The sequence below is a fragment of the Thunnus thynnus genome, chromosome 22 (genome assembly GCF_963924715.1).
Source record: "Thunnus thynnus chromosome 22, fThuThy2.1, whole genome shotgun sequence".
NCBI classification, from domain to species: domain Eukaryota; kingdom Metazoa; phylum Chordata; class Actinopteri; order Scombriformes; family Scombridae; genus Thunnus; species Thunnus thynnus.
In genome coordinates, this window is record NC_089538.1 from 17230331 (window position 1) to 17254033 (window position 23703).

At 36.3% G+C, this 23703-nt stretch overlaps 2 protein-coding genes across 2 annotated transcripts in view; both read left to right on the plus strand.

The window, feature by feature from the left end:
* LOC137175038 (uncharacterized) overlaps positions 1 to 15591 on the plus strand; it is a 28721-nt gene extending 13130 nt beyond the window's left edge. The window contains exons 3-4 of the mRNA XM_067580665.1: positions 13851 to 14147; positions 15147 to 15591. Of these exons, the coding sequence (XP_067436766.1) occupies positions 13851 to 14147; positions 15147 to 15457 (608 nt within the window). The 3' untranslated portion in view covers positions 15458 to 15591. The remainder of the gene's footprint in view (positions 1 to 13850; positions 14148 to 15146) is intronic.
* The window catches only part of LOC137175029 (Fc receptor-like protein 5), a 116879-nt gene that overhangs the window by 18413 nt on the left and 74763 nt on the right, over positions 1 to 23703 (plus strand). Inside the window, exons 2-3 of the mRNA XM_067580649.1 lie at positions 7174 to 7452; positions 12719 to 12985. Of these exons, the coding sequence (XP_067436750.1) occupies positions 7174 to 7452; positions 12719 to 12985 (546 nt within the window). The remainder of the gene's footprint in view (positions 1 to 7173; positions 7453 to 12718; positions 12986 to 23703) is intronic.

The following is a 23703-nucleotide window of genomic DNA, read 5'->3' on the forward strand; positions in this document are numbered from 1 at the left end:
AACAGTAGCAACCTCAGTTATTCTAAACTCAGTAATAGCCAGACAGCCTGCTATTAGTTGAGGAAAGCCTAAATTCTGATTCAGCTCAGACACCACTGTCCTACTTTGCAAGTACAATTGGATCAACTCCTTGGTAGTATTTTGTCAATAGGATCACTTTGCAAAACACTAGCTTAGGACACTCCATTATGTATTTTCAGAAGTAGTTATACACGTCTTCATCCATCACAAGTTTAGGACATAGTGCCAAACAAACAATGATACAGCCATTAGGACTTTGGGATTTTTGGAAATATGATGACATCCCTCTGCAGCTACACTTGCCTGAAGGACAAAATTGTAAAGTCTGCCAAGATCAGACTGAGTACTACATTGAGTAGTCAGTATTGTCATCAGATCCAATGAGTGAAACAACAAACACTCTTGGACACTCCAGAAATGGCTTTATCATTTTAGGTGCCACTCTCTCTGCATCTCACCTTAACAAAGTTACACCACTAACATTCCTGTTCTCACTAACCCAAAGAGTAATGAGAAACCCAGGTTATGTTATTTAGGACTATGCCTTTGTTGTTGTCTATCATGCTTTTGTTTTGTAATTCTGACTGTTCTTGCTTAGCCAAGATAGATAGTGTTAACCACTGCCCAGATGTTACAAACTTGAATGAACTGACAAATGAACTCTTGAACTCAACTGTGGACCATACAGTACATGTATGTTTGTGCTCCCAGGATCACACATCAGGTGCAATCCTAGGACCAAAGGGGGGATGTTGGGACTACATGTGGACCACAGTTTACCACATGTTTCAAGACTCCAAGAAACCTGAGCCCTGGGGGTTCGCACCCAAAGTGTGAAGCTCCACCCATGGATCCAGGTTATCAAAACTAGAGATTCCCCTCTTATCTCTCTCTTTTCTCCTTCAGCTGCAGGAGCAGCTGCCTCTCTTTTCTCCATGAGCTGCAGCAGGAGCAGCTCCTTGCTCTCTGGTGTGGCCTGCTTACAGCAGACACACACTTTCTTCTTTACGGCAGAAGACGCGAGAGCCTGCCTAAGACTCAGAAACTAAGTTTCCTTGTGCCAGCAGTTAACACACAAGTCTGCTGGCCAGTTTAACAAGTACAGGAGCCGCGAAATTGAGTTAGCTTGCTGCTAACTCTACACCAAGGAGTGACCTGGGCCCTCTGCACGACTGGAGTGCTGTCTGCCCAGCAACGCCTGCATCTTCAGCTTCAGAGCCAAAGCCTCCTCAGCCTGACTCACCCACGGATTCACCGGCTACAAAGCAGAACGCCACAAAGCATCTCTTCCTTCATGGACTGGTAACAACTGGGCATAGCCTAGCAACACAGTGAAGCATAGTACGGCTAAGCAAGAATGTTTAACTCAAACAATGTACTGTACGTGTATTGATTTGGTTAAGGTTATACATTGAACTGTTGTTGTGATGTCCTTGTTGCCTATAGTCAAGTTACTGCATAGCCACACCGCTAGGTTAATGTTAGCATGCTTAACACATGTTACATCCAGTAACTAGGCCTTGCATGCAACTAACCTCATCTTAACCTGGCACCTTTAGCATACACCATTTGGCCTTGAATAGAGAACCACACAGTTAAGAGGTTAAAACCTAGTTTGGCAAACTTTGGTTCAGGCAGCACATGTGGTTCAAGACACCACATGGTCTGGCCTTTTATCTCTGTAGTTTCCTTTATCAGCCAAAGTGTCGGCATGCCATGTGCTCAGTCACCAGGTGACTGCAGCCATCTTGCTATTGTCTTCCCTACACACACACACACACACACACACACACACACACACACACACACACACACACACACACACACACACTCACACACACACTCACACTTGTATATAGGTACACTTAGCTAGATTAGTATTGTGTGTTGCTTTTACCCTTTTGTTAAATAAATGCTTTTGGATATACCTGTTGTCTGTTTTAATGTTGCACAAGAATGAGTTTTGCCAACCTCTGCTCTGTAAAGAACTCCAAATCCTTCAACCTTTACTAGCTATTGATATGGTGATTTTGTTTATAGTTATTAAATTAATTATTAATCAAAGTCCCAAATTCATAGATTAGTACACTTTGAGACTGAATTGGCTATCTTTTTCCCTGAGTCCAGGGTGGTGCCCCGTTATTATTAATTCTTATTAATAATTTTATTGATTTTAATAATTAACAATTATCTTTGATAATCATTAATTATTGCTGATAGCCAAACTTGTAGCCACGGCCCAACACAATAAAATGTTAAGCATGTTTATGATGTGATATGATTAAAGTCAATGATTTTTTGGTTCATGGATGTGCAGTAAATACTTATTGTTTATACATTTTTTTATTCCTAACATTTTTCAGGCACAAACCTTTGCACAAGACACAAGCTGATGTATTTCTGCAGTGACCAGGAAGTGTAAATGTGTCAAAGTTTATTAAACCAATTGAAGTTGTTTGTGGTTTGCATACAAGGGAAGGAAACACAGGCAGGCTAAATTCTAAAGAAGTTGGAGAAAGTCTCATCTAATCTTTCATTTACCCGAAATGTAACTTCTCTCTTTGTCTTTCTGCTGCATTATTATTAAAGTAAAGTAGAAACATTTGTCAGACTCAGAGCAGCTGAGTGACAGAGTGTCAGTGCTGGATGTGAGGATGAGGTACACTTTGATCTGTGTGCTGGGATTATTCTGTAAGTACATTACTGACTTTCTCTGTTTGCATGTCACAGATTAAAGAACATGTTCCTGAATAGTCAGAATTACAGAGTATCACTGGTTGAACCAGTTTCTCTGAGAGCTTGAACAGAGCACGCTTATGGTTTTTAACTACAGGGTTGTTTTATAGGCCAGATGTTGGTTGGTGACTTGGCTCAGTTTAGATTGAAGGACTGTGTTCAATTTACTGCTGGATGATTGTTTTTGCATAATGTAAATGTGAATTGTTTAAGGTATTGTTATGTATGTGGGTGTTGAATTTCATGATTTTCCTATTTTATTTTACATGTTTCATTTTAAAGAGTTTTTCTCCTCTTATCTGTTTTAATTTATCAAACAATAGTTACCGCTGCTGAAACTCTAATTGATTTTGTTTTTTTGTTTTTTTGTTTTTTTGTTTTTTGTTTTGTGTGTGATTTTGACTTTCTGTCAGTTTGATTATGTCTGATGAAGTTTCAATCTTTATTTTAGTGCTGAATACACTCTTCTACGGACACTCTGAAGGTGACCAATAATTTTTGTTTGTATATTATATATAAATATTTATCACTTATTTGTCATCCACTGTATTACTCTTAAGGCCCAAACGCACTGAAAGCATGTGATGCGTCTTGAAGTACACTTATTTATTTTTAATGGCCAAACACGCACCAAAAGTGTTATTAGGCGCGTCAAACTGTCCTGACGTCTCAACTCAGACCTCTTTCGATTTTGGAGCGTCAAATGAGGACCAAGCGACCAGAGACAGAGAGAGAGAGAGTGAGAGAGAGAGAGAGAGAGAGAGAGAGAGAGAGAGAGAGAGAGAGAGAGAGAGAGAGAGAGGAGGGGGAGGAGGAGACAGAGAGAGAGAATGGTAATGAGAAAAAAGCCCCTGAATGAGAGAAATAAATCGTTTTATTCTGATTATTTCACTGCAGTCACGTTTTATCGCTTTCAGTGCTTTTGGGCCTTTAATCACATCCCATTTTTGTGTTCATATTTTATCATGTATGTATCATTGTACTCCATGTATCAATACAAATTCTGAAATGACTTGATTAGTGCCCAAAGATTTAAAACAGCATTTTCCTCAAAATGCGTGTTTATGTAGGGAGACCAGATGTTGTGATGACTCTTGAGACACACAAGTATCTGAAGAAAACACATATGCAGCATTTAGAAAGACAAGTTGGAGTTTGATTATGAACATAAATGTGCAAACAGAGAGTCTAAATTCATTTGAGTCATAAACAGGTGTTTCCTTTGTGTTATATAAAGATATAAATACATTTTTGATGGCTTGTCCATGACAGTCACTTATTGGTTTTATTGTTTTTCTAAACTTAGACAGACACAAGGTCACACTGAGAGCAGACAGGAAGACCATAAGAGGACGGCACAGTGTGACACTGATCTGCAATGTAGAGGACAAAAATGTGATTTAGAATTTCTGTTTGAATGAAAGCAATGGGATTGTGCTTAGAGTTTATAGATGATACATGAGCCTCAAGTTTTCAAAGTGTGTGCATAGCTAGCTCCATTTTTTATGTTAATGCAAAGGAGAAAAAGTGTAATGTCTTTGTTCTAAACTAACAGCATATAGACTGAAGGCCAAGCTGAGTGCTGACAACAGAGACATTCCAGTAGGGGGCAGTGTGACCCTGACCTGCTCTGTGGACCCATCATCATCTGGTTGGGAATACTACTGGTACAAAGGCAAGAAAACCTCTGAACTCCTGAACACACAAGATGCTGTTTTCCAATCAACTGGACAGATCAGTGTCTCACAGGGAGGACTCTACTGGTGCAGAGGAGAAAGAGAAGACTCAGTTGACTACACAGAGTACAGTGATTCAATCACGATCAACAAAATTGGTGAGTTTGACAATGAGATTTATTACACACAATGTGCTGAGTGCTGAGCAATTGAATCTCTTTTCTGCCTTCACCTAACCTGTCATGAAACAAAAAAGAGAACTGAGGTCATATTGTTTGACTTCTGTGAACTAAAGTTTTAAATTTCAAGCAGATTTTGTCAAAAGGGTACGGGAGGCCGAGAGAGTTAAATGCACTGCAACTTAAGATTCACATGTAAATGTTGTAGAAAACACACACGCATGTGCAGAAAACACATATGCAGCATTTAGAAAGACAAGTTGGAGTTTTAACATTGAGTAATACATAATTTGAGACAGATGTTTCCTTTGTGTGCTTTAAAAATATAAATACATTCTTGATGACATGTTCGTTACAGTGATTCAAAAATCATTTGACACAATGTTTCAGCTGAAATGGTTTTAGCTTGTTTTAGTCTAGATTTTAAATTGGTGAGGTGGCTTTTAGATTATTTTATTGATTATATTTTAAAATGATCAGAGTCAGTGATGGCAGGTAAGATTCTTTACTCCAGTGGCTTCCCCGAGTGGTGAGTCCTTTCTCAGCATGAGAACAGACACATCATTAAATTTGCTGACAGTACTGTGATCCTCAGTTTATTACTTGACCAACTTTTTCCCCCTGATACAAATCTTTTCTTCAGGTGAATGTTTATAAGAAATATGGCTGTGAACAAACTGTCCTGGAATGCAAATAAAATCTATTCACACAATTTTTCATTTCAGTCTATCTAAGTAAGATAACAGAAAATATTTTCTACCTCCAACAATGATGCAGCCTCCTATGAGCAGCTTAGTAACAAGTGGTTGCTTTTTAGTTTGGGAACAGAATTACTGAAACTGAGCCATCTGGGTGTGTGTGTGTGTGTGTGTGTGTGTGTGTGTGTGTGTGTGTGTGTGTGTGTGTATTTGTATGTGTGATTATACAATGTCCGTGTTGCTCTTTTATGAATCTTTCCATTTTGGCAAATCATCTGATCACAAAGGTTTTATGTCTCTTTAAATTGCTGCCACTAATGTTTACTTGTCACTTTTCTTCCTGATGATTTTATGGTGTTAAATCTTCTTTTGCAAACATGTTGCTTGATATGTTTTCATACTTCTATTTTTTTCAACTGCTTTTGTTATTATGGCTGTTGAGTTGTGTTTGATTTGTTTGTTAAACTGTGCTACAACAATCAACTTGTTGTAAAATGTTGTCTATCGTATACTAATTAGATATTTTTATGTGAACAGTTCCAAATAAGGCCACTGTGATCCTGCAACCCAACTGGCCTCTGATATACAGGGGTGAGACAGTCACTGTCAGATGTGAGATCCAGGGAGGTGGAGACACTGAGTGGACGTATGAATGGACACCAGCCAACTTAAACACATCTCCAACACTTAGTGAACACAGGATCAACAGCAAGAATTACTACAGTGGAGAATTCAAGTGTAGAGGAAGGAAGGACTCATATTCCCCGACAGAGTGGAGTGATGTCATCACATTGACAGTATTACGTAAGTTGGACATCTTTCATCCATAATGAACATGTTATGTTTTATATTGTTTTCTGTTGTTTTGTTCATCAATGCCATTTCATATCACTAATAACTAATAACTCAGTATATTTAGTTAATTTAATTTATTTTATTTCTGATTATTTATTTTATTTCTAAGATTGATCTGTTAGTTTAATAGTGTTACATGTTGGCCTGGAGGCAGCCATTTAGGCTTTTGAGCTATTTCAAGAATGATTTCACTCTAGTACTTGTACTCTTCTGTATTCTTAACAATATAATGAAGGAAAAACATTTTATTTGGGCAAATCTCATTCCAACCATTTACTTGTTTTGTTTATTTGTTCTAATGTGAACAGCAAGTAATCTCAAGGCCACAGTGACAGCAGAAAGGACATACCAGTCATACCAGAAGATATTTCTGTTTTTATCCGAACTGTGTATATTTGGTGGGTACAGTTTCTAACAAGACTGTTGTAACACAGCAAACCAACTGGCCTCAGATATTCAGTGGTGAGTCAATCACTCTAAGATGTGAGATCAAAGATAGTGGAGACACTGAGTGGGAGTATGAATGGAAAACAACCAAAGAAAAACCTCTAAAACAGTGAATACTGGAGTTTCAGTGCTACTTTTTAATAGTGTGGAAACTACAGGTGTAAGGATAAACAGAAAATAGACTTGTATTCAACAGAAAGAAGTGATCCCATCAGGTTGACAGTGTCATGTGAGTTGGACTGTGTTTCATCAACTGTGAGAATATCATGTTTTTGAGTTTCCACCTATCCGTGTCTGAATAATTCAATAGAAAATATTTATTTCCTCAATAATTAGTCAACCTCTCAGGACTGATCAGTAAAGAATTGTGTTTGTTTTTTAAAACAAGGAGTTTATGAACATAAACATTTTCAAACAGAGAGTCTAAATTCATTTGAACATTGAGTTATACATCATTTGAGACAGATGTTTCCTTTGTGTTCTGTAAAAATGTAAATACATTCTTGATGACATGTTCATTATAGTAATTTCTTTGTTTTATTGTTTTTCTAAACTTAACAGCACGTAGACGCAAGATCACACTGACAGCTGACAGGAACATCATACCAGTACAGGGAAGTGTGACTCTGACCTGCAATGTGGAGGACTCTACTGGCTGGAAATATGACTGGTTCAGACGTACCTCTAAATATTCTCAAGTAACTCGTCCTCAGACAGCAGAAGCTGATGAATCAGACAGTATCAGTATCTCACATGGAGGCATTTACACCTGCAGAGGACGGAGAACAGAACCAGATGTCTTCACACCTGAAAGTGATGAAGTCACCATTGAGGAAACAGGTGAGTTAAGTCATTTGTTCTGAAATAAAACAACTTATATTCTTTAGATTAAATTCTTAAACAGTGTCTGAAGTGTGGAAGAGAAGCATATGTGGTAACAAGAACCATAATGAATGGATGATTTAGTCCAGTACCTCTTAGCTCTCTGAAGGAAGTTTGAAAATGTCTGAAATCCTTTATCATGGTAATAATACAATATTTGTTTGACACTTCAGTTTGTTTACAGACACAATAAAGGAGTTGAGGGTTCTTCACTAATGCTGCTCAGTTTTACTTATAAATATTTGGAAAACACATGACTGCTTAATGCAGTATTATTTGTGGACTTTTCCTTGACATTGAATATCATTTAACACAATGTTTCAGCTGAAATGGTTTTAGCTTGTTTCAATCTAGATTTTAAATTGGTGAGGTGGCTTTTAGATTATTTTATTGATTATATTTTAAAATGATCAGAGTCAGTGATGGCAGGTAAGATTCTTTACTCCAGTGGCTCCCCCGAGTGGTGAGTCCTTTCTCAGCATGAGAACAGACACATCATTAAATTTGCTGACAGTACTGTGATCCTCAGTTTATTACTTGAACAACTTTTCCCCCTGATACAAATCTTCTCTTCAGGTGAATGTTTATAAGAAATATGGCTGTGAACAAACTGTCCTGTAATGCAAATAAAATCTATTCACACCAAATCTCAACAACATCTGTTTTTATTGTATTAACTTGAATTCTTAATACTGAATAAAAGGTTCTCATTCTTGTTCATAAAAAATTGCATTTAATACATATTTTTTTTAAAATGTCCAGTAATCTGTCTGCTTGGTAACCTAGATGCAACTACATGGGATTATTAAACTGTTCCCCAAAATGACTGATGTTGAACAGTCAAGTCTCTCTGCACTGTGAGATAAATGCATCCTGTAAAAGTTTAGGTTCAGGTGTTCTGGAGGACTGTTGTCCTCAGTAAGACCTGTTTATCTGACAAACATGTGATTGCAAAGCTCTTTTCATATGACTTGATTTGTATCTGTTTTTTATGTTTTTGATGTTGCCTTGTATCTTTTATATTTCTCTCTCAATTTTATATTTCTAGTTGTGTCTAACTGTGTATTTTTGTTTTAAACAGTTTCCAACAAGGCTGTTGTGACTCTGCAACCCAACTGGCCTCTGATATACATTGGTGAGACAATCACTGTCAGATGTGAGATCCAGGGAGGTGCAGACCCTCTATGGGAATATGAATGGAGACCAAACAACATGGACACACCTCTGAAAGATAATGAATACAAGATTAGCAGTGCTTCTGAGTCCAACAGTGGAGCCTACAGATGTAAGGGTAGAAAGAACTTGTATTCATCAACAGAGTGGAGTGGTGCCGTCACATTGACAGTATCATGTAAGTCAAACCATCTGTCATTCATATTCAAAATGGCTTGTTTTTCATTTCAGTCTATGTAAGAAAGATAACAGAAAATATTTTCTCCCTCCAACAATGATGCAGCCTCCTATGAGCAGCTCAGTAACAAGTGGTCGCTTTTTAGTTTGGGAACAGAATTACTGAAACTGAGATGTCAGTGTTTCAAGTCTGCTGTGTAACAATATAATGGAGTAAAACATGTTTTCTAGGGCAAATCTCATTCCAATTGTTATAGTTGTTGTTTTGTTTTTTACTCTCAGCAAATAAACCCAAGCCCACACTGACAGCAGACGAAACCATCATACCAGTAGGGGGCAGAGTGACACTGACCTGCTCTGTGAAGGGTTCTGCTCGCTGGAAATACGACTGGTTCAGACAAACCTCAGACTCTTCTGCAGCTCAGCCCATCACATATGAAACAAACAGAGTTATAAGAGTTTATGAAGGAGGCATCTACTACTGCAGAGGAGGAAGAGGATATCCAGTCTTCTCCACAGAGGACAGCAACAAAGTCACTATTCAGCAAACTGGTGAGTTAAATCATTTGTTTTTGAATAAAACAACATGTATTCTTTAAGATCTGCGAACAGTCCCTGAAGTGTGAGGGAGAACAACTGTGGTATCAGTAAGAAAAAAGACAAACATGAATGAATGAATATAGAGCAGTAGTTCTTACTTTAAGTGATGATGGAGAAAACAGAACATGTGTTGGATCCTCTAGTTGATTTTTTATTGAATAGACCTCAAAGAGTGAAAGTCACTTTTGTCATATTTGCTCCCCTGAGACTTTGTCAACACCGCCTTTGTATAATTGTTATACTGTTTTATTATGTGACCATAATAACCAGTTTTTAAGGGTAGAGTTATTCCAAAAAAGGACAGAGGCATTCAGTTCTACTTTAAAACCCAGGATCCAGTTAAACATGAACTTGCAGGAGTTTAAAATGCAGCTGCTAAACTGAACCTGATGTTCTGTCAAAACGAGCAGAGCTTCAGCTGAACTGCAGCTAAACTGGATGTATGATGAAGTTATCTTAACTTTTGCCCAACGTATGTGTTTCAGAGGAATGTAACATCATAATGATCTGTGTAATTGTCTGACTTCTGTCAGCAACTAAAAAAAGCCTCAATTTAATTTTTTTTTAAATTTGGCTGTTTCAAACTATAATTAAATGACAAAAAATGTAAATGACACACAGACCCACAGGCATCATTTGAGACACTAAACTTTTATGAAATTCAGTTGAGCAAATATTTACCATAACCTCAAACAACTGTGAGATGGACTCCCACAAAATTATTATTTTATTGTAAATCATGTCTCCTTTTCCCAGTCACAAAAATCAATACGCTAAAATAGTTTTGCTTATAATATATCTTAATATTATGGCAGTGTAATGCTGCCACCATGATAAAAATATTTGCTCAGTTTCTCAATATAACAAGAAACCAAAAGTTAAAAAGTAATTGGACACTTGGCTGCTAATTGTTTCTTTGGCAGCTGTGTGTCAAAAGAGCTCACATGTACAGTGACAAAGCAAAAAGAAGAGTGAAAACACAAACATTAAGAAAAACGTGCTGCAAATCCAGAGATGCTACAAACAGCAACACACATACAAAAGTGAAAGCACAAACATTAAAGGAAATGTGCTCCTAAAAAATAAAAGAAATGCTGTAAGAACTTGAATTCTTAATTATGCTGAATAAGAAGGTTCTGATTCTTGTTCATAGAAAATTTAATTTAATGAATCTTTTAAAAATGTCCAGTAATCTGCCTGCTTGGTAACCTAGACAGCAAAGATGCAACTACATGGGATTATTAAACTGTTCCCCAAAATGACTGATGTTGAACAGTCAAGTCTCTGCACTGTGAGATAAATGCATCCTGTAAAAGTTTAGGTTCAGGTGTTCTGGAGGACTGTTGTCCTCAGTAAGACCTGTTTATCTGACAAACGTGTGATTGCAAAGCTCTTTTCATACTACTTTACTTTTCTGTTTGAACAGTTTCTAAAAGGTGGGCTGTTGTGACTCTGCAACCCAACTGGCGTCTGATATACAGTGGTGAGACAATCACTGTCAGATGTGAGATCCGTGGAGATGGACACACTCAATGGGAATATGAATGGAGAAAAAATAGTGTGGACGTATCTCGTAAAGACAAAGAATTCAGAATCAGCAGTGCTTCTATATCCCATACTGTAGACTTCATGTGTATGGGTAGAAGGGAATTTCTTTTGACAGAGTGGAGTCAAGCCATCACATTGACATCATGTAAGTCAAATATGTTCATATCAAATTCAGAATGTGATTTTGTTTCAATCTAGTTAGATAAGGAAACAGAAAATATTACCCCCTTCCTTCCTCTTTAGTATCAGAACAGAAAAACTTCAGAGGAGTCAACATGCAGTGTGCCCCCCACCCCAAGAAAACAAGCAAACAAAACACTGTGCAATAATAAAACATCAACAGTAGTTAGTTAGTTAGTTAGTTAGTTAGTTAGTTAGTTAGTTAGTTAGTTCGTTCGTTAGTTCGTTAGTTAGGTCTGTTTACCAAATCAGTGATCGACTGAGAGTCATATGTCACATGCTCTGTTTGCAACTTCCATATGATGGTAAATGACTTAATTGATGTTCAAAGTTTTTCTAAGGGAAATTCCATCTCACTTGTTACTCATTTTGTTTTTTGCTCTGAACTGAACAGTGAATAAACCCAAACCGACACTGACAGCAGACGAAACCATCATACCAGAACATGGCAGTGTGACACTGACCTGCTCTGTGGACGCCTCTGCTGATTGGAGATACGAGTGGTTTGGACAAACTTCAGGCTCTTCTGCATATCAACCCATCACAAATGTTAACAAGGTCACACAAGGAGGCAACTACTACTGCAGAGCAGGAAGAAGAGGAAGAGGAGGAGACCCAGAGATCTTCACCAAGTACAGCAATAAAGTCACTATTTGGAAAACTGGTGAGTTTAGTGATTTGTTGTGGAATAATACAACATAAATTATTTAAATATGTTATCAGTAGTGTAAAAAGAGTCATTTTGGTATCAATAGCAAAAAATGAGAACATTAATGAAAAACTGAGTATAAGTTAGTAGCTCTTACTCCTCTGATGATGGCGAAAATAAATCGTTACAACCCTCTTCAGGTTGTGTAAAGATGCAAAACAAGAGTAGAAAATGTTTCCATGACACCACTCAGTTTTGTCCATAACATCTATTTCTGGTTAGAACACATTTCTCCTATTAAAATGTTTGTGGATTTGTCTTGGTCTTTAAACACCATTCAGCCCCATTTCTGCCAAGAAGCTGCTGTCCTGTTGTTTAAATGGCTGCAGTGGCTTTTAGATTTTTTTATGAAATAGATCTCAAAAGTTGAGAGTCAGTGTTGTCAGATAAGACTTTCTCTCCACTGGCTGCCCCAAAGACTTTGCCCTTAATCCTAATTTGTATATTTTGTTTGAAAGACTGTTTTTCTATTGCTTTTAATCGTTATTTTACTGTTTGTTTTGTTTTGTGTGTGTGTGTGTGTGTAGGCATCTGATCTGTATAAAGGTAAAAAAAAATGGCCATGTTGCTCTTTTATTGCTTTATTAAGTCTTCTTTTGCAAACACGTTGCTTGATATGTTTTCATACTTCTGTTTTTTTTTAACTGCTTTTGTTATTATGGCTGTTTAGTTGTGTTTGTATTGTTTGTCAAACCGTCTTACAAAAATCAAATTGTCGTTAGGGGACAATAAAGACGATTACCCTGAAATTTTGTTCTAAAACTGACTTTGACTTGACTTTTTTATTTTACATTTCTATTGGTGTCCTAATAATCACATATTTTTCTATGTGAACAGTTCCAAATAAGGCCACTGTGATCCTGCAACCCAACTGGCCTCTGATATACAGGGGTGAGACAGTCACTGTCAGATGTGAGATCCAGGGAGGTGGAGACACTGAGTGGACGTATGAATGGACACCAGCCAACTTAAACACATCTCCAACACTCAGTGAACACAGGATCAACAGCAACAATTACTACAGTGGAGAATTCAAGTGTAGAGGATGGAAGGACTCATATTCCTCGACAGAGTGGAGTGATGTCATCACATTGACAGTATTACGTAAGTTGGACATCTTTCATCCATAATGAACATGTTATGTTTTATATTGTTTTCATCTGTTATTTTGTTCATCAATGCCATTTCATATCACTAATAACTAATAACTCAGTATATTTAGTTAATTTAATTTATTTTATTTCTGATTATTTATTTTATTTCTAAGATTGATCTGTTAGTTTAATAGTGTTACATGTTGGCCTGGAGGCAGCCATTCAGGCTTCTGTGCTATTTCAAGAATGATTTCCCTGTAGTTCTTGTGCTGAACATTTTCTTCAGGCAAATCTCATTCCAACCATTTACTTGTTTTATTTATTTGTTCTAATGTAATCTCAAGGCCGCACTGACAGCAGAAAGGACATACCAGTCATACCAGTATATATTTCTGTTTTTATCCAAACTGTGTATATTTGGTGGGTACAATCTCTAACAAGACGGTTGTAACACAGCAAACCAACTGGCCTCAGATATTCAGTGGTGAGTCAATCACTCTAAGATGTGAGATCAAAGATAAAGGAGACACTGAGTGGGAGTATGAATGGAAAACAACCAAAGAAAAACCGTGAAAAACACAGTGAATACTGGAGTTTCAGTGCTACTTTTTACAGTGTGGAAACTACAGTGTAAGGATAAACAGAAAATAGATTTGTATTCAACAGACAGAAGTGATCTCATCAGGTTGACAGTGTCATGTAAGTTGGACTGTGTTTCATTAATCGTGAGAATATCATGTTTTTGAGTTTCCACCTATCTGTGTCTGAATAATTCAATAGAAAACATGATAACTGTATTAGATAAGATTTATTTATATGTCTAGAGACTAAAGTCTACATCATAACATGTTTTCATTCTGATCACTTTCCAACAGATGCACCTGTCCTCACTGTGTCTCCATCATGGCTGAGTCCTGGAGACTCAGTAACTCTGAGCTGTAAGGTTGAACATCCATCTGCAGGATTGAGGTTTTACTGGTATAAGACTGTTCCCAAACTATCAGACAACTCCTACAGCTATGAGCTGCTACCTGGTAGCACCAATGGGACTGAACAGGATTCCTACATCATTCATGGGTCAACACACACAGCAAGATATATGTGTAGAGCTGGAAGAGGAGACCCAGTGTTTTACACTGATTACAGCAAACCTGCGTTTGTTTGGTCTGGAGGTGAGTTTGCTTGTTTGTTTTTGTCTCCTTCTGTCAAGAAGCAGTTGTGATGTCATTATCTGGGTATTGATTGTGGTGAACCTATGACCTTTCTCCATCAAGTCAAGATTTCAGTTTTTCAACACACTCACCAAACACAATGTTGATATTGAATTATTCTACATACTGGACTGGGCTGGATTTCCTTCTTTACATCTTCAATTGATCTGAAAACATTACAGCACCAAAAAACTGAGATATTATGATTTTACTTGTCATCAAAATACTTTTACTTTGGATACCTGAGCTCATCTTGCAGCCAATACTCATTACTTTTACTGACACAGCAGGCTGGACAGGTGTGGTTAAATGAGACTTTATCTAGTGATCAGGCAACATATAGACATACAAAACAGTCAAAATCTAGTAATGAAAAACCAGAAAAGTCAGCAGGCAACAAAGCAGGTAAATGGACAAAGTACAGAAACAGCTGGAAACCTGAGAAAACTCAGACAGATGAGAGAAAAACACTGACTATACAGTACCAGTCAAAAGCTTAGACACACTCTCTCATTCAAGGGAAGGTGTGTCCAAACTTTTGACTAGTACTTTATATAGAGACAATGAAGCATCATTTAGAATGAAAAACACATCCTCTGTATGTTTGAAAGGTGGCAGGTAAACGTAGGTTGTTTACAGCTTCACGGTGAACAGTTGCTGTAGTTATCTTGGTAGCAAGTTTTCAAGATAGAAAAAATAATCAAAACATCCATAAAACAGCTCAAACCACTCTGCAGCACACTTCACGTCTCCACTGTCAGTCCATATGCTCTGTATGTTCTTAACACTCACAGTTTCACCAAAACACTGAACCTTTTGCACAGTTTATGTTATTCAGATGTTTTATTCTCAACAACAAAATGTATTAAAAATACAAAAAAGAGGATTATTTGCATTGTGATCTTTTTAATTTTAATATCTCTGTACTTGGTTTGCTCCTCATTACATGTTGTTTTTCAGATGTTCATTCAGCAGTGACTCTCAAAGTGAGTCCTGACAGAGTGCAGCACTTCATCTCTGACTCTGTCTCACTGAGCTGTGAAGGAAACTCTACTGAGTGGAGGGTGAGGAGGTTTCCTGAGGACCTCGACTGGTCATACTGTTCTAACTGGAGGTCAACGACTGGATCCACATGCAACATCAACAGTTCACAGCAGAGTGATGCAGTGTACTGGTGTGAGTCTGGATCGGGAGAGTTCAGCAATGCAGTCAACATCACTATACAGAGTATGTTTACATTACATTTTATTTTATTTTCATCTTGTATTTAAATTATTTTCAACATGGTGTCACTAACTACACTTCCTGTGTAGACAAACAAGTTATATGCCTAAACTTTTGATAGAAAACTTATATTGTATTATTGTTTCTTTAATAAAATTAAAAGCTCATTAAACTATATTTCCTTAAGATCATCATAAAAAAACATCATCCAATCAATTAGAAAATCAGACGTCCTCTGTACAACATTATAATTTAGTCGTGTTCTTGTCAAACACGTGATGCAAAAGAATAAATAAATTATGAAAGGGCTTCCTTCAAACCGAAAACTCATCTGTGAAGCAAATTAAAGCTTCTTCATATTTATTTAAACAACTGGATATTAATATTTTACAGCTTTTTTTGGTCTGCAGCAAGACCTTTCTTTATTCTTGATGATAAAATTAACATGCTGATTCAGTCAGAGGTGTTTTTGAGCCATCCACCGTTTCTTTCATGTGTACCTTTTAGCTCTAGAGCTAACTAGCCATAGCTAATATATTTACAGTTAAGACACGTCTGTAATAAAGCTGAAATGTTGGGTCTTTGCTCAGCTACACTGATTCTGTGAGACAAATTAATATACATTATTAATTATCTATTACAGCAGTGTCCAGGCCTGACAGCTCTTCATCTCTTATACCATTAATTGTTGGGCTGGTTTGTGGAATTATTCTTATTATTCTCCTGCTCCTGTTGTATTGCTACAGACGATCCAAAGGTGAGACTTTTTCACTCTGATGTTAAATGTTTTATGTTTTTAATTATTCAAATACAAAGATGTATTCTGATGTCATAATGTGAAATAGCAGAAAAAATATTTATAAAATAAAACCACATAACAATAAATATCTTTTTCACAGATTCATGCTTTATCAGGTTGGTACAAAACTCTCTTCTCTCATTTTGAACATAACAGCAGTACCTTCAATGTGTCTTATTAAATTCATTGTATTTGCTAAATGTTTTAGGCCGATCCAGTCTGACAGCACCAATCAGGACCCCGCCGTGAATCACATGGTCAACCTGAATGAAACTCAACATAACATATACTCCTCTCTTCTCCATGGTCAGTCTTCAAACTAATCCTGATTAATTTTGTCATTTTTTGTTAACTCTAACAATAACATTTCTATTACTCTTTTTCTAGACTCTGGCCATCTGATTTTTAATGAATATTAAGCAAAAGCCACAATCCAATAGACAGGAAGTTGTTGTTGATGTCAGTAAATAAAGCAGTGGGTCAGTTTGTAGAACAGTCTCAAAGATTTGTCACATAACCTGTTGTTCTACCACATGCACAAAAGATCAGACTAGAACATTGTTTTATATTGTTGTAATTGAACCAAAACTACAAGACTTATGTCCAGAGTCCAGAAATATTATTGCCATTATGACTTTAAGGCTTTATAGTCTTGGTCATGACTTATTAAATATTGCAGTCTACAAAGAAATGAAAGCTTCTAAAACCTTTACAGTTTCCTGTTGTTGCATTTATCCACACTTTTAAAATCATATATTTTTTTAAAAAACCTGAAGACTTTTGTTAAAAAGGTGATATTTTATTAGTATCATGCAAATGAAATTATTAATTTGACCTCGGCTTGATTTTCATTTTCTGCTCACAGGTGATGCTTCTGTCTATGAATCAATCAGAGGTTCTGAAGACACTGAAAATGGTACAGTATACACGCTAACATGGAGCAGTCTGAAATGCAGTATTACATAATTTAAGGGAAAACAATTTACAAAACAATGTAACATCAAATATCCTTTTCACAGATTCACGTTTTATCAGGTTGGTACAAAACTCTCTTCTCTCATTTTGAACATAACAGCAGTACCTTCAATGTGTCTTATTAAATTCATTGTATTTGTTAAATGATTTAGGCCGATCCAGTCTGACAGCACCAATCAGGACTCTGCTGCAAATCACATGGTCAACCTGAATGAAACTCAACATAACGTATACTCCTCTCTTCTCCATGGTCAGTCTTCAAACTAATCCTGATTATTTTTGTCATTTTTCTTAACTGTAACCTCAACATTTCTATTACAGTGTACAAAGACAGTAAAGGCTCTAAAACATTTAAGATTCCCTGTATTTGCATTTATCCACAATATTTTAAAATCAAATAAATAAACAAAAAAAAACCTGAGGATTTTTGTTAAAAAGGTGATATTTGATTGGTATCATGCAATTTAAATGGTTCACTTGATCTCAGCTTGATTTTCACTTTTTGCTCACAGGTGATGCTTCTGTCTATGAATCAATCAGAGGCTCTAAAGACACTGAAAATGGTACAGTATACACCTTAACATGGAGCAGTCTGAAATGCAATATTACATAATTTAAGAGAAAACAATTTACAAGACAAAACCATGTAACAACAAATATCATTTTCACAGATTCAGGCTTTATCAGGTTGGAATAAAACTCTCTTCTCTCAGAATGTGTAAAAGAATTTCTAATTGCTGATATTTGTGAATGTGTACAGGAAACTGAAAATGTGTATTCAGATTTGCAAGAGTATCAAGATTTGTGAATGTATACACTAGGGCTGGACAATATCTCAAATTGATTTTATTCATTTAAATTCTTGTTTTTGGTCAATGTGTAAAATGTCTAAATCGTAAAATTGAGTTATTACAAAATGCACGAAAAGGTTATTTTTAGTCAAAAAGTAGATGGCAGCTACATTAGCTGTTTTGAGTCACAACAGTCTCGTAAACTGTGACATTATTAATTACACTACATGCACACCTGCCACAGCTGTCTCTGGCTATCTCATAGTGAATTTAACAGTCACATCTATGAGAAGAACAGACTGAAAATGACTCTGCACACTGATCTGTGCTCTTGGTTTGTGTTAGTTGATGAGGTCTCATCTCTGGTTATGAGAGTTGAAACACCTGAAGTTGAAGGAACAGTATCCAGATTCTACACTGTACAGTTTACTCTCCAGGTAGCTAATGCTAGCTAGCAGCAGTCTGCAGATATCAGGCTGATGTCTTGTGAAGAAACACAAACAGCAGCAACTAGTGATCTGATTTTTCTGCTCTATCTGTGCTGAAACTGATTATTAAACTAGATGCCTATGATCTACTTAGTTGAAGCATCTGGTGCTCACAGTCAACAGCTGTGTGGGATCACATGTATTTTATGCATAATGATTATAACAGCCTTGCAGGTGTTGCAGGTTTCTTATTATTCTTGCTCAACTGTCTTAAATAAATATGATGTTTTAAGTCTGCATTATGAAGGCAAACAAAAATCAAGTAAAATCATGAAACGACCCCAAGATTGAAAAAAATAACGATTTTTTTGTCCATATCTCCCAGCCCTAGCATAAACAGAGTTGTGAATGTGTAAAATCTGTGAGAAAAATGTATTTTAAGTATTTTGCTCCAAGAGTTGGGAAGTTACACCTCAGGTACACCTCTCCATTGGTTTTCTTTATACATGTGACTTTTGCTAGACTCCTGTCATGCCTGAGATCTGCAAATGTGTCACAATTTTTGTCTGTAACACAGTGTGCCAACCAATATTTAATTATTTGCAATATTAACTTGCAGACAAACATTCTGCAGGTTTCTTGTCAACAGATTGATGGTCATCACTGCTGCAAAACCTCTAACTAGCATTAACATTTTTCCTAATATCAATCACCTCATGTGTTCGCTGACTGTGACTGTCACAGCATGCAGTCAGTGAGGATTAGTCTGGTGCAGGTTACTCACTGAAAATATAATTAAACATTAAAGGCTACTGTCACTAACAAGACAAGTATAGTTTGTTGAAAATAACATGTTTGTTTCCTGCAGATTCTAATGTTACGTCATATGAACTACATTTGTTTACAGCAGCAGGGTAGATTCTAGCAAAGCCCCAGCAATAAAATACAGAATAAAATGCATTGCAATGATGTTACCAACAAACAGAATATTTTATACATAACATTGCAGTTTATTTACCGTTGAAGTTGTCTTAGGGGAAACACGGCAACAATATTGTGCTAGCAGTTTCTAGCAAGGCTAAAACATTACAGGTTGTCAGTTTGCACCATTAACGATGCTAAAGAGCTACTGGTCACTCACTAGATGGAAATTTGTGGAAAGTTGCTTGTTGTTATGGTAGTTGGGAACAGTACAGTGACTTTAACGGCTCCCCTGCATCCTGCCTTGTTTTTTCAGTTCCTCCCAGTGTGAGCCTGCGAGCCTCGGCCAAGTATGAAGAAAACCATCACATTTGCAAATTTTAGTCAGGAATGTATCAAAAGTTACATGTAAAAAGACAACTAATTACAGATGTACCTGAGTTGTATCTGATGAGTCTCTGTTTCCAGCTCTTGGAGCAAAACTTTCAGTCATTAATAAAAGGCCATTTACTCTGAGTTTTTTGAATACATATTTACAGATTCACATATTCAGATTTTTCTGCATATTCACAAGTGTCGATACACTTACAAATCTGAATACATAGTTGCAGATTGCTGTACATATTCACACATTTCAGTATGAATTTAGAGATTCTTTTACAGGTTTACAAATCTGATTATGCACATACTCTCCACACCCATTTGCAAACACTATTGCTACAATAATACAGAAGAAAGACAAATTAATTAAGGTCTACACTCACCTGCGACTGTTACTGTCCAACATGTTGGTCTTGGACACAGTGTAATGTATGTAATGTGTTCTGTATTTGCAAAATTGTAGGTGTTTATAATTATTATTTTTTTGAATATCTTTTGTTGGAATGTATGTTTATTTTACATTATGTGTGTTTGCAGTGCTGAAGAACAGTATTTATACATCAGTATGTATATTCAGTATCAGTATGTTTACTAAATTCTGTAAAAGCCATAATACTCTGCTGTGTGACTGCTTTGAGCACTCTGAGCATTACAATACTGTTATTCTTTTATTATCAGTGGAGACATTAACCCTGACAACCATTCAGTACATTATCATTGTAAATTATGACATTACTGGAAAATGTTTCAGACTAATCTTCTCTTTTGGTTTTCTTCCAGGTCTGTAGAGAGATCTGTATCAACAAAACCAAAGGAATGGATGACAACATGAAGAACTACATCATTGTGTAGTTTATTTGTAGTTTTGTGTGCAATTGTGTACATCTGCTATCTAAATATCAAATGTGCTCAGTATTTTGTACAGTTAGTACAGGAGTGCAGCTTTAGTCAGTCAGCCTCTTCTTCAGTTTTTGATGAAACAGCTTTGATGATTATATGTGATGATCTGCTATCAAACAACATCCTGTGACACATGTTGTACAAATTTTCCTGTCCTTTAATGAATGAATTCATAGATATTTTATTTTTACCTATTTTTTTCAAGTGTATGTATGTTAATGTCTGTTTTATAATCTTCCTTCTTAATTTGGTCATCCAGTAGCTGAGAGAGGAACAAAAACTTTGAACCGGGAAGTTTGGAGATTCTTATGTTCTTATGCAGATTGATTTATGCCCCTTGTTTCTGTTGGGTGATGAACCATCAGGTATATTTCTTTGATAAAAAAACCATCTCAAAATGTGAACAACTGTAAACAAAGCTGATCAAAGATCCCTGTTTTAAATTATGGGGTGAACATCAGACAGCAGAGAGAGGGAGTAGGACACTGTAGGAAAATTAGTAAAATAGCCCTTTAAAATACTACAATAAGTGACTGAAAGCTGAATTCTGTAACCTCACATGTTGTCTCCCTCAATCTATAGCTAAGTAATATCTACTGTATTGTATTGTTATATCTAACCTCATCATATTAAACTATATTCAGCATAGTAAAGTCTGATTGACTAGTAACAGGTCACAGAAATGCAAATATAATATCTCTTAGTTGGAATTTTTTAAAGGATAAATGTGAACTGATGACAGCCAACATTTTGTAATAAGAGCTTCTCCAAGTATACGTGCTAATTTTAATTTGTAGTGAACAACTGTGTGTATTCATTAAAAACATTACAGGTTTTAGCTTTAAATGGACTCATCAAGCATATTTCCAGGTCTGTATTTTTAATCTGGGGCTCTACAGGAAAATGTCACTTCTGCTATTATTATACATGAAGGTTTTCCTGTCTATTTACAAATGAATTTATCGCTGCTGTGTGTGCTTTGTTTTTAGGCATCAATAAACTTTTTTTCAGCAATAAACAGTCAGTGGTGTTTTTAATTGTTTTTTACACTTATGTAATATATATTTTATGTATAACTGAGTGAACCAATGTTGCCATCTAATTGCACACTACCAAAGGTGTGAGTCCACATGTCTTTCCTAATGTGAGCTGATCAGAGGGCAGACGCCAGAGAGAGTTGAGGAAGTAGAGAGGAGAGTGGTGCACTACTGATGCATATCTAATAATGAAAAGCTAAACATCAAATAACAAATGCATGTTGCAATGAATGCCAACTGTTACGAATAGAAAGGTCAAACAATTAACAGTAACCCATCAAATAATTAGTACAGAGGTGGAATGGTCAATATTTTTATCTCTTTATTTGAAGGTCTATGTGTAGCTTTCACCACTAAATGTCACTATTTCATTATTTGATGTGTGCCTTCATTATTTATTGCTGCCACATTCATTGTTCAATGTGATGATTTGTTATTTGATGTGTGCTGTGTGCCCGGCCTGTCGATCAAACCTGCCATCAAAGGCTCCACTCAATGCCTACAGAGCAGGAGTCCTGCAGGGGAGACTCTCGACCTACCGATGAAAATGAGGAAATGAAGTCTTTAGTTAAAGCCAAATATATGCTGTCAGCTAGATGACATGTTTCACACCTGGTTGACAGCAGATAGCAGACTGAGGTGATAGGGAGAGTTCAAGATGTAAAACACAGTGAGAACTTTAATGTCAGATTTTCACAAGCTCACCCCTCTGACTTTCTGTTGTATGATGTTTCAGATTGAGAAATAAATATTGACTGTCCACTTCCTCATGTCACCACCAGTCACAGTTGTATTCAAAGACACTCAGTTAAAAAAATCTATAATTACTATATTATATTCATATGCATTGCACTTGACTCAATTTCCACTACCTCTCAAAATATTTTACCATTTAAAAATGTGATTGCACATCCTGCACAGTATCAGACACCTCTTCTTTTCCGTGTATTGACACATCAGCTCTGGTGTGAATGTGACAACCACACCTCAAGTACGTGTTGCTATCAAAGCAACACATATTTATGTGTAGAGAGAAACTGTTGGTCTGTTTTCGTCATGCTGATAAGCAGTGGCTTGTTTTTTCTACTCAAGCTCTAGTTGTTAAGTAAACTGTGTAACACAATGGTGCAAAATGTGCAACAGTTTATTTTTATTTTATTTTTGATTTGTTTTCCCTTTATGCATTTAATTTCTGAGAAACAACAAACTAAATGCATAAACACAGAAATGAGAACAACAATGAAACATAAGCAGCCTTTATAACCTAATACCAGAGGTTTGTAACATGGCTGTTTTTAGAAATGAGTCCTGACATTTGGATTCTGTTTGAATATGTGATGTAGACTCAGATTAACCACCATAATAACGATCAAGCCAACCATGACAAAGGTCAGTAGGTAGACAGCAACAGTCTGCTGTTGGAGGTTTATTTCAACAACTCAAGATTTTTGGGGAAGAAGCAGAAATTCAGACCATAGATGGATGTGTTGAGTTCAAATGTTGATTGACTTTGTACTTAGTTGGTTTATTCATACTGTAAATGTCAAATAATAGAAATTATTTCTGAATAATGAGGCTGATAGAATACAGAATTTGTTTGCTGTAATTGAAAAATGGATGTTCAACATTTTACTCATTGATGGGTTAAGATGACTTTTTTCATTTGCTTTCTTGTTTTCTAAGCTATAATATCATCACAACTGCTGTTGCTCTTTGGAGTGATAAGAAGACAACACATTTGTAATTCAGGACTTCTTCATAAAACGACCAGATAGACACAAATCTACCACCAAATAAAAAGAGTAAATTAGAGTAAATAAAAAGTTCTGACCACAGTTTATATCAAATTCACTATGGAGACTATTAAACACACACACACACATACACAGGACATGTCCAAGAATACACAGTAGAATTATACGTGTTTATTTATATACACACGCAACACCTACCTCATCACAATGCAGACACTGTTGATGCAAGAGCAGTTGCTGCAGTTACTGCATAACATACACAAATAAACACAATAAAATGTTAAGCATGATTATGATGTGATATGAT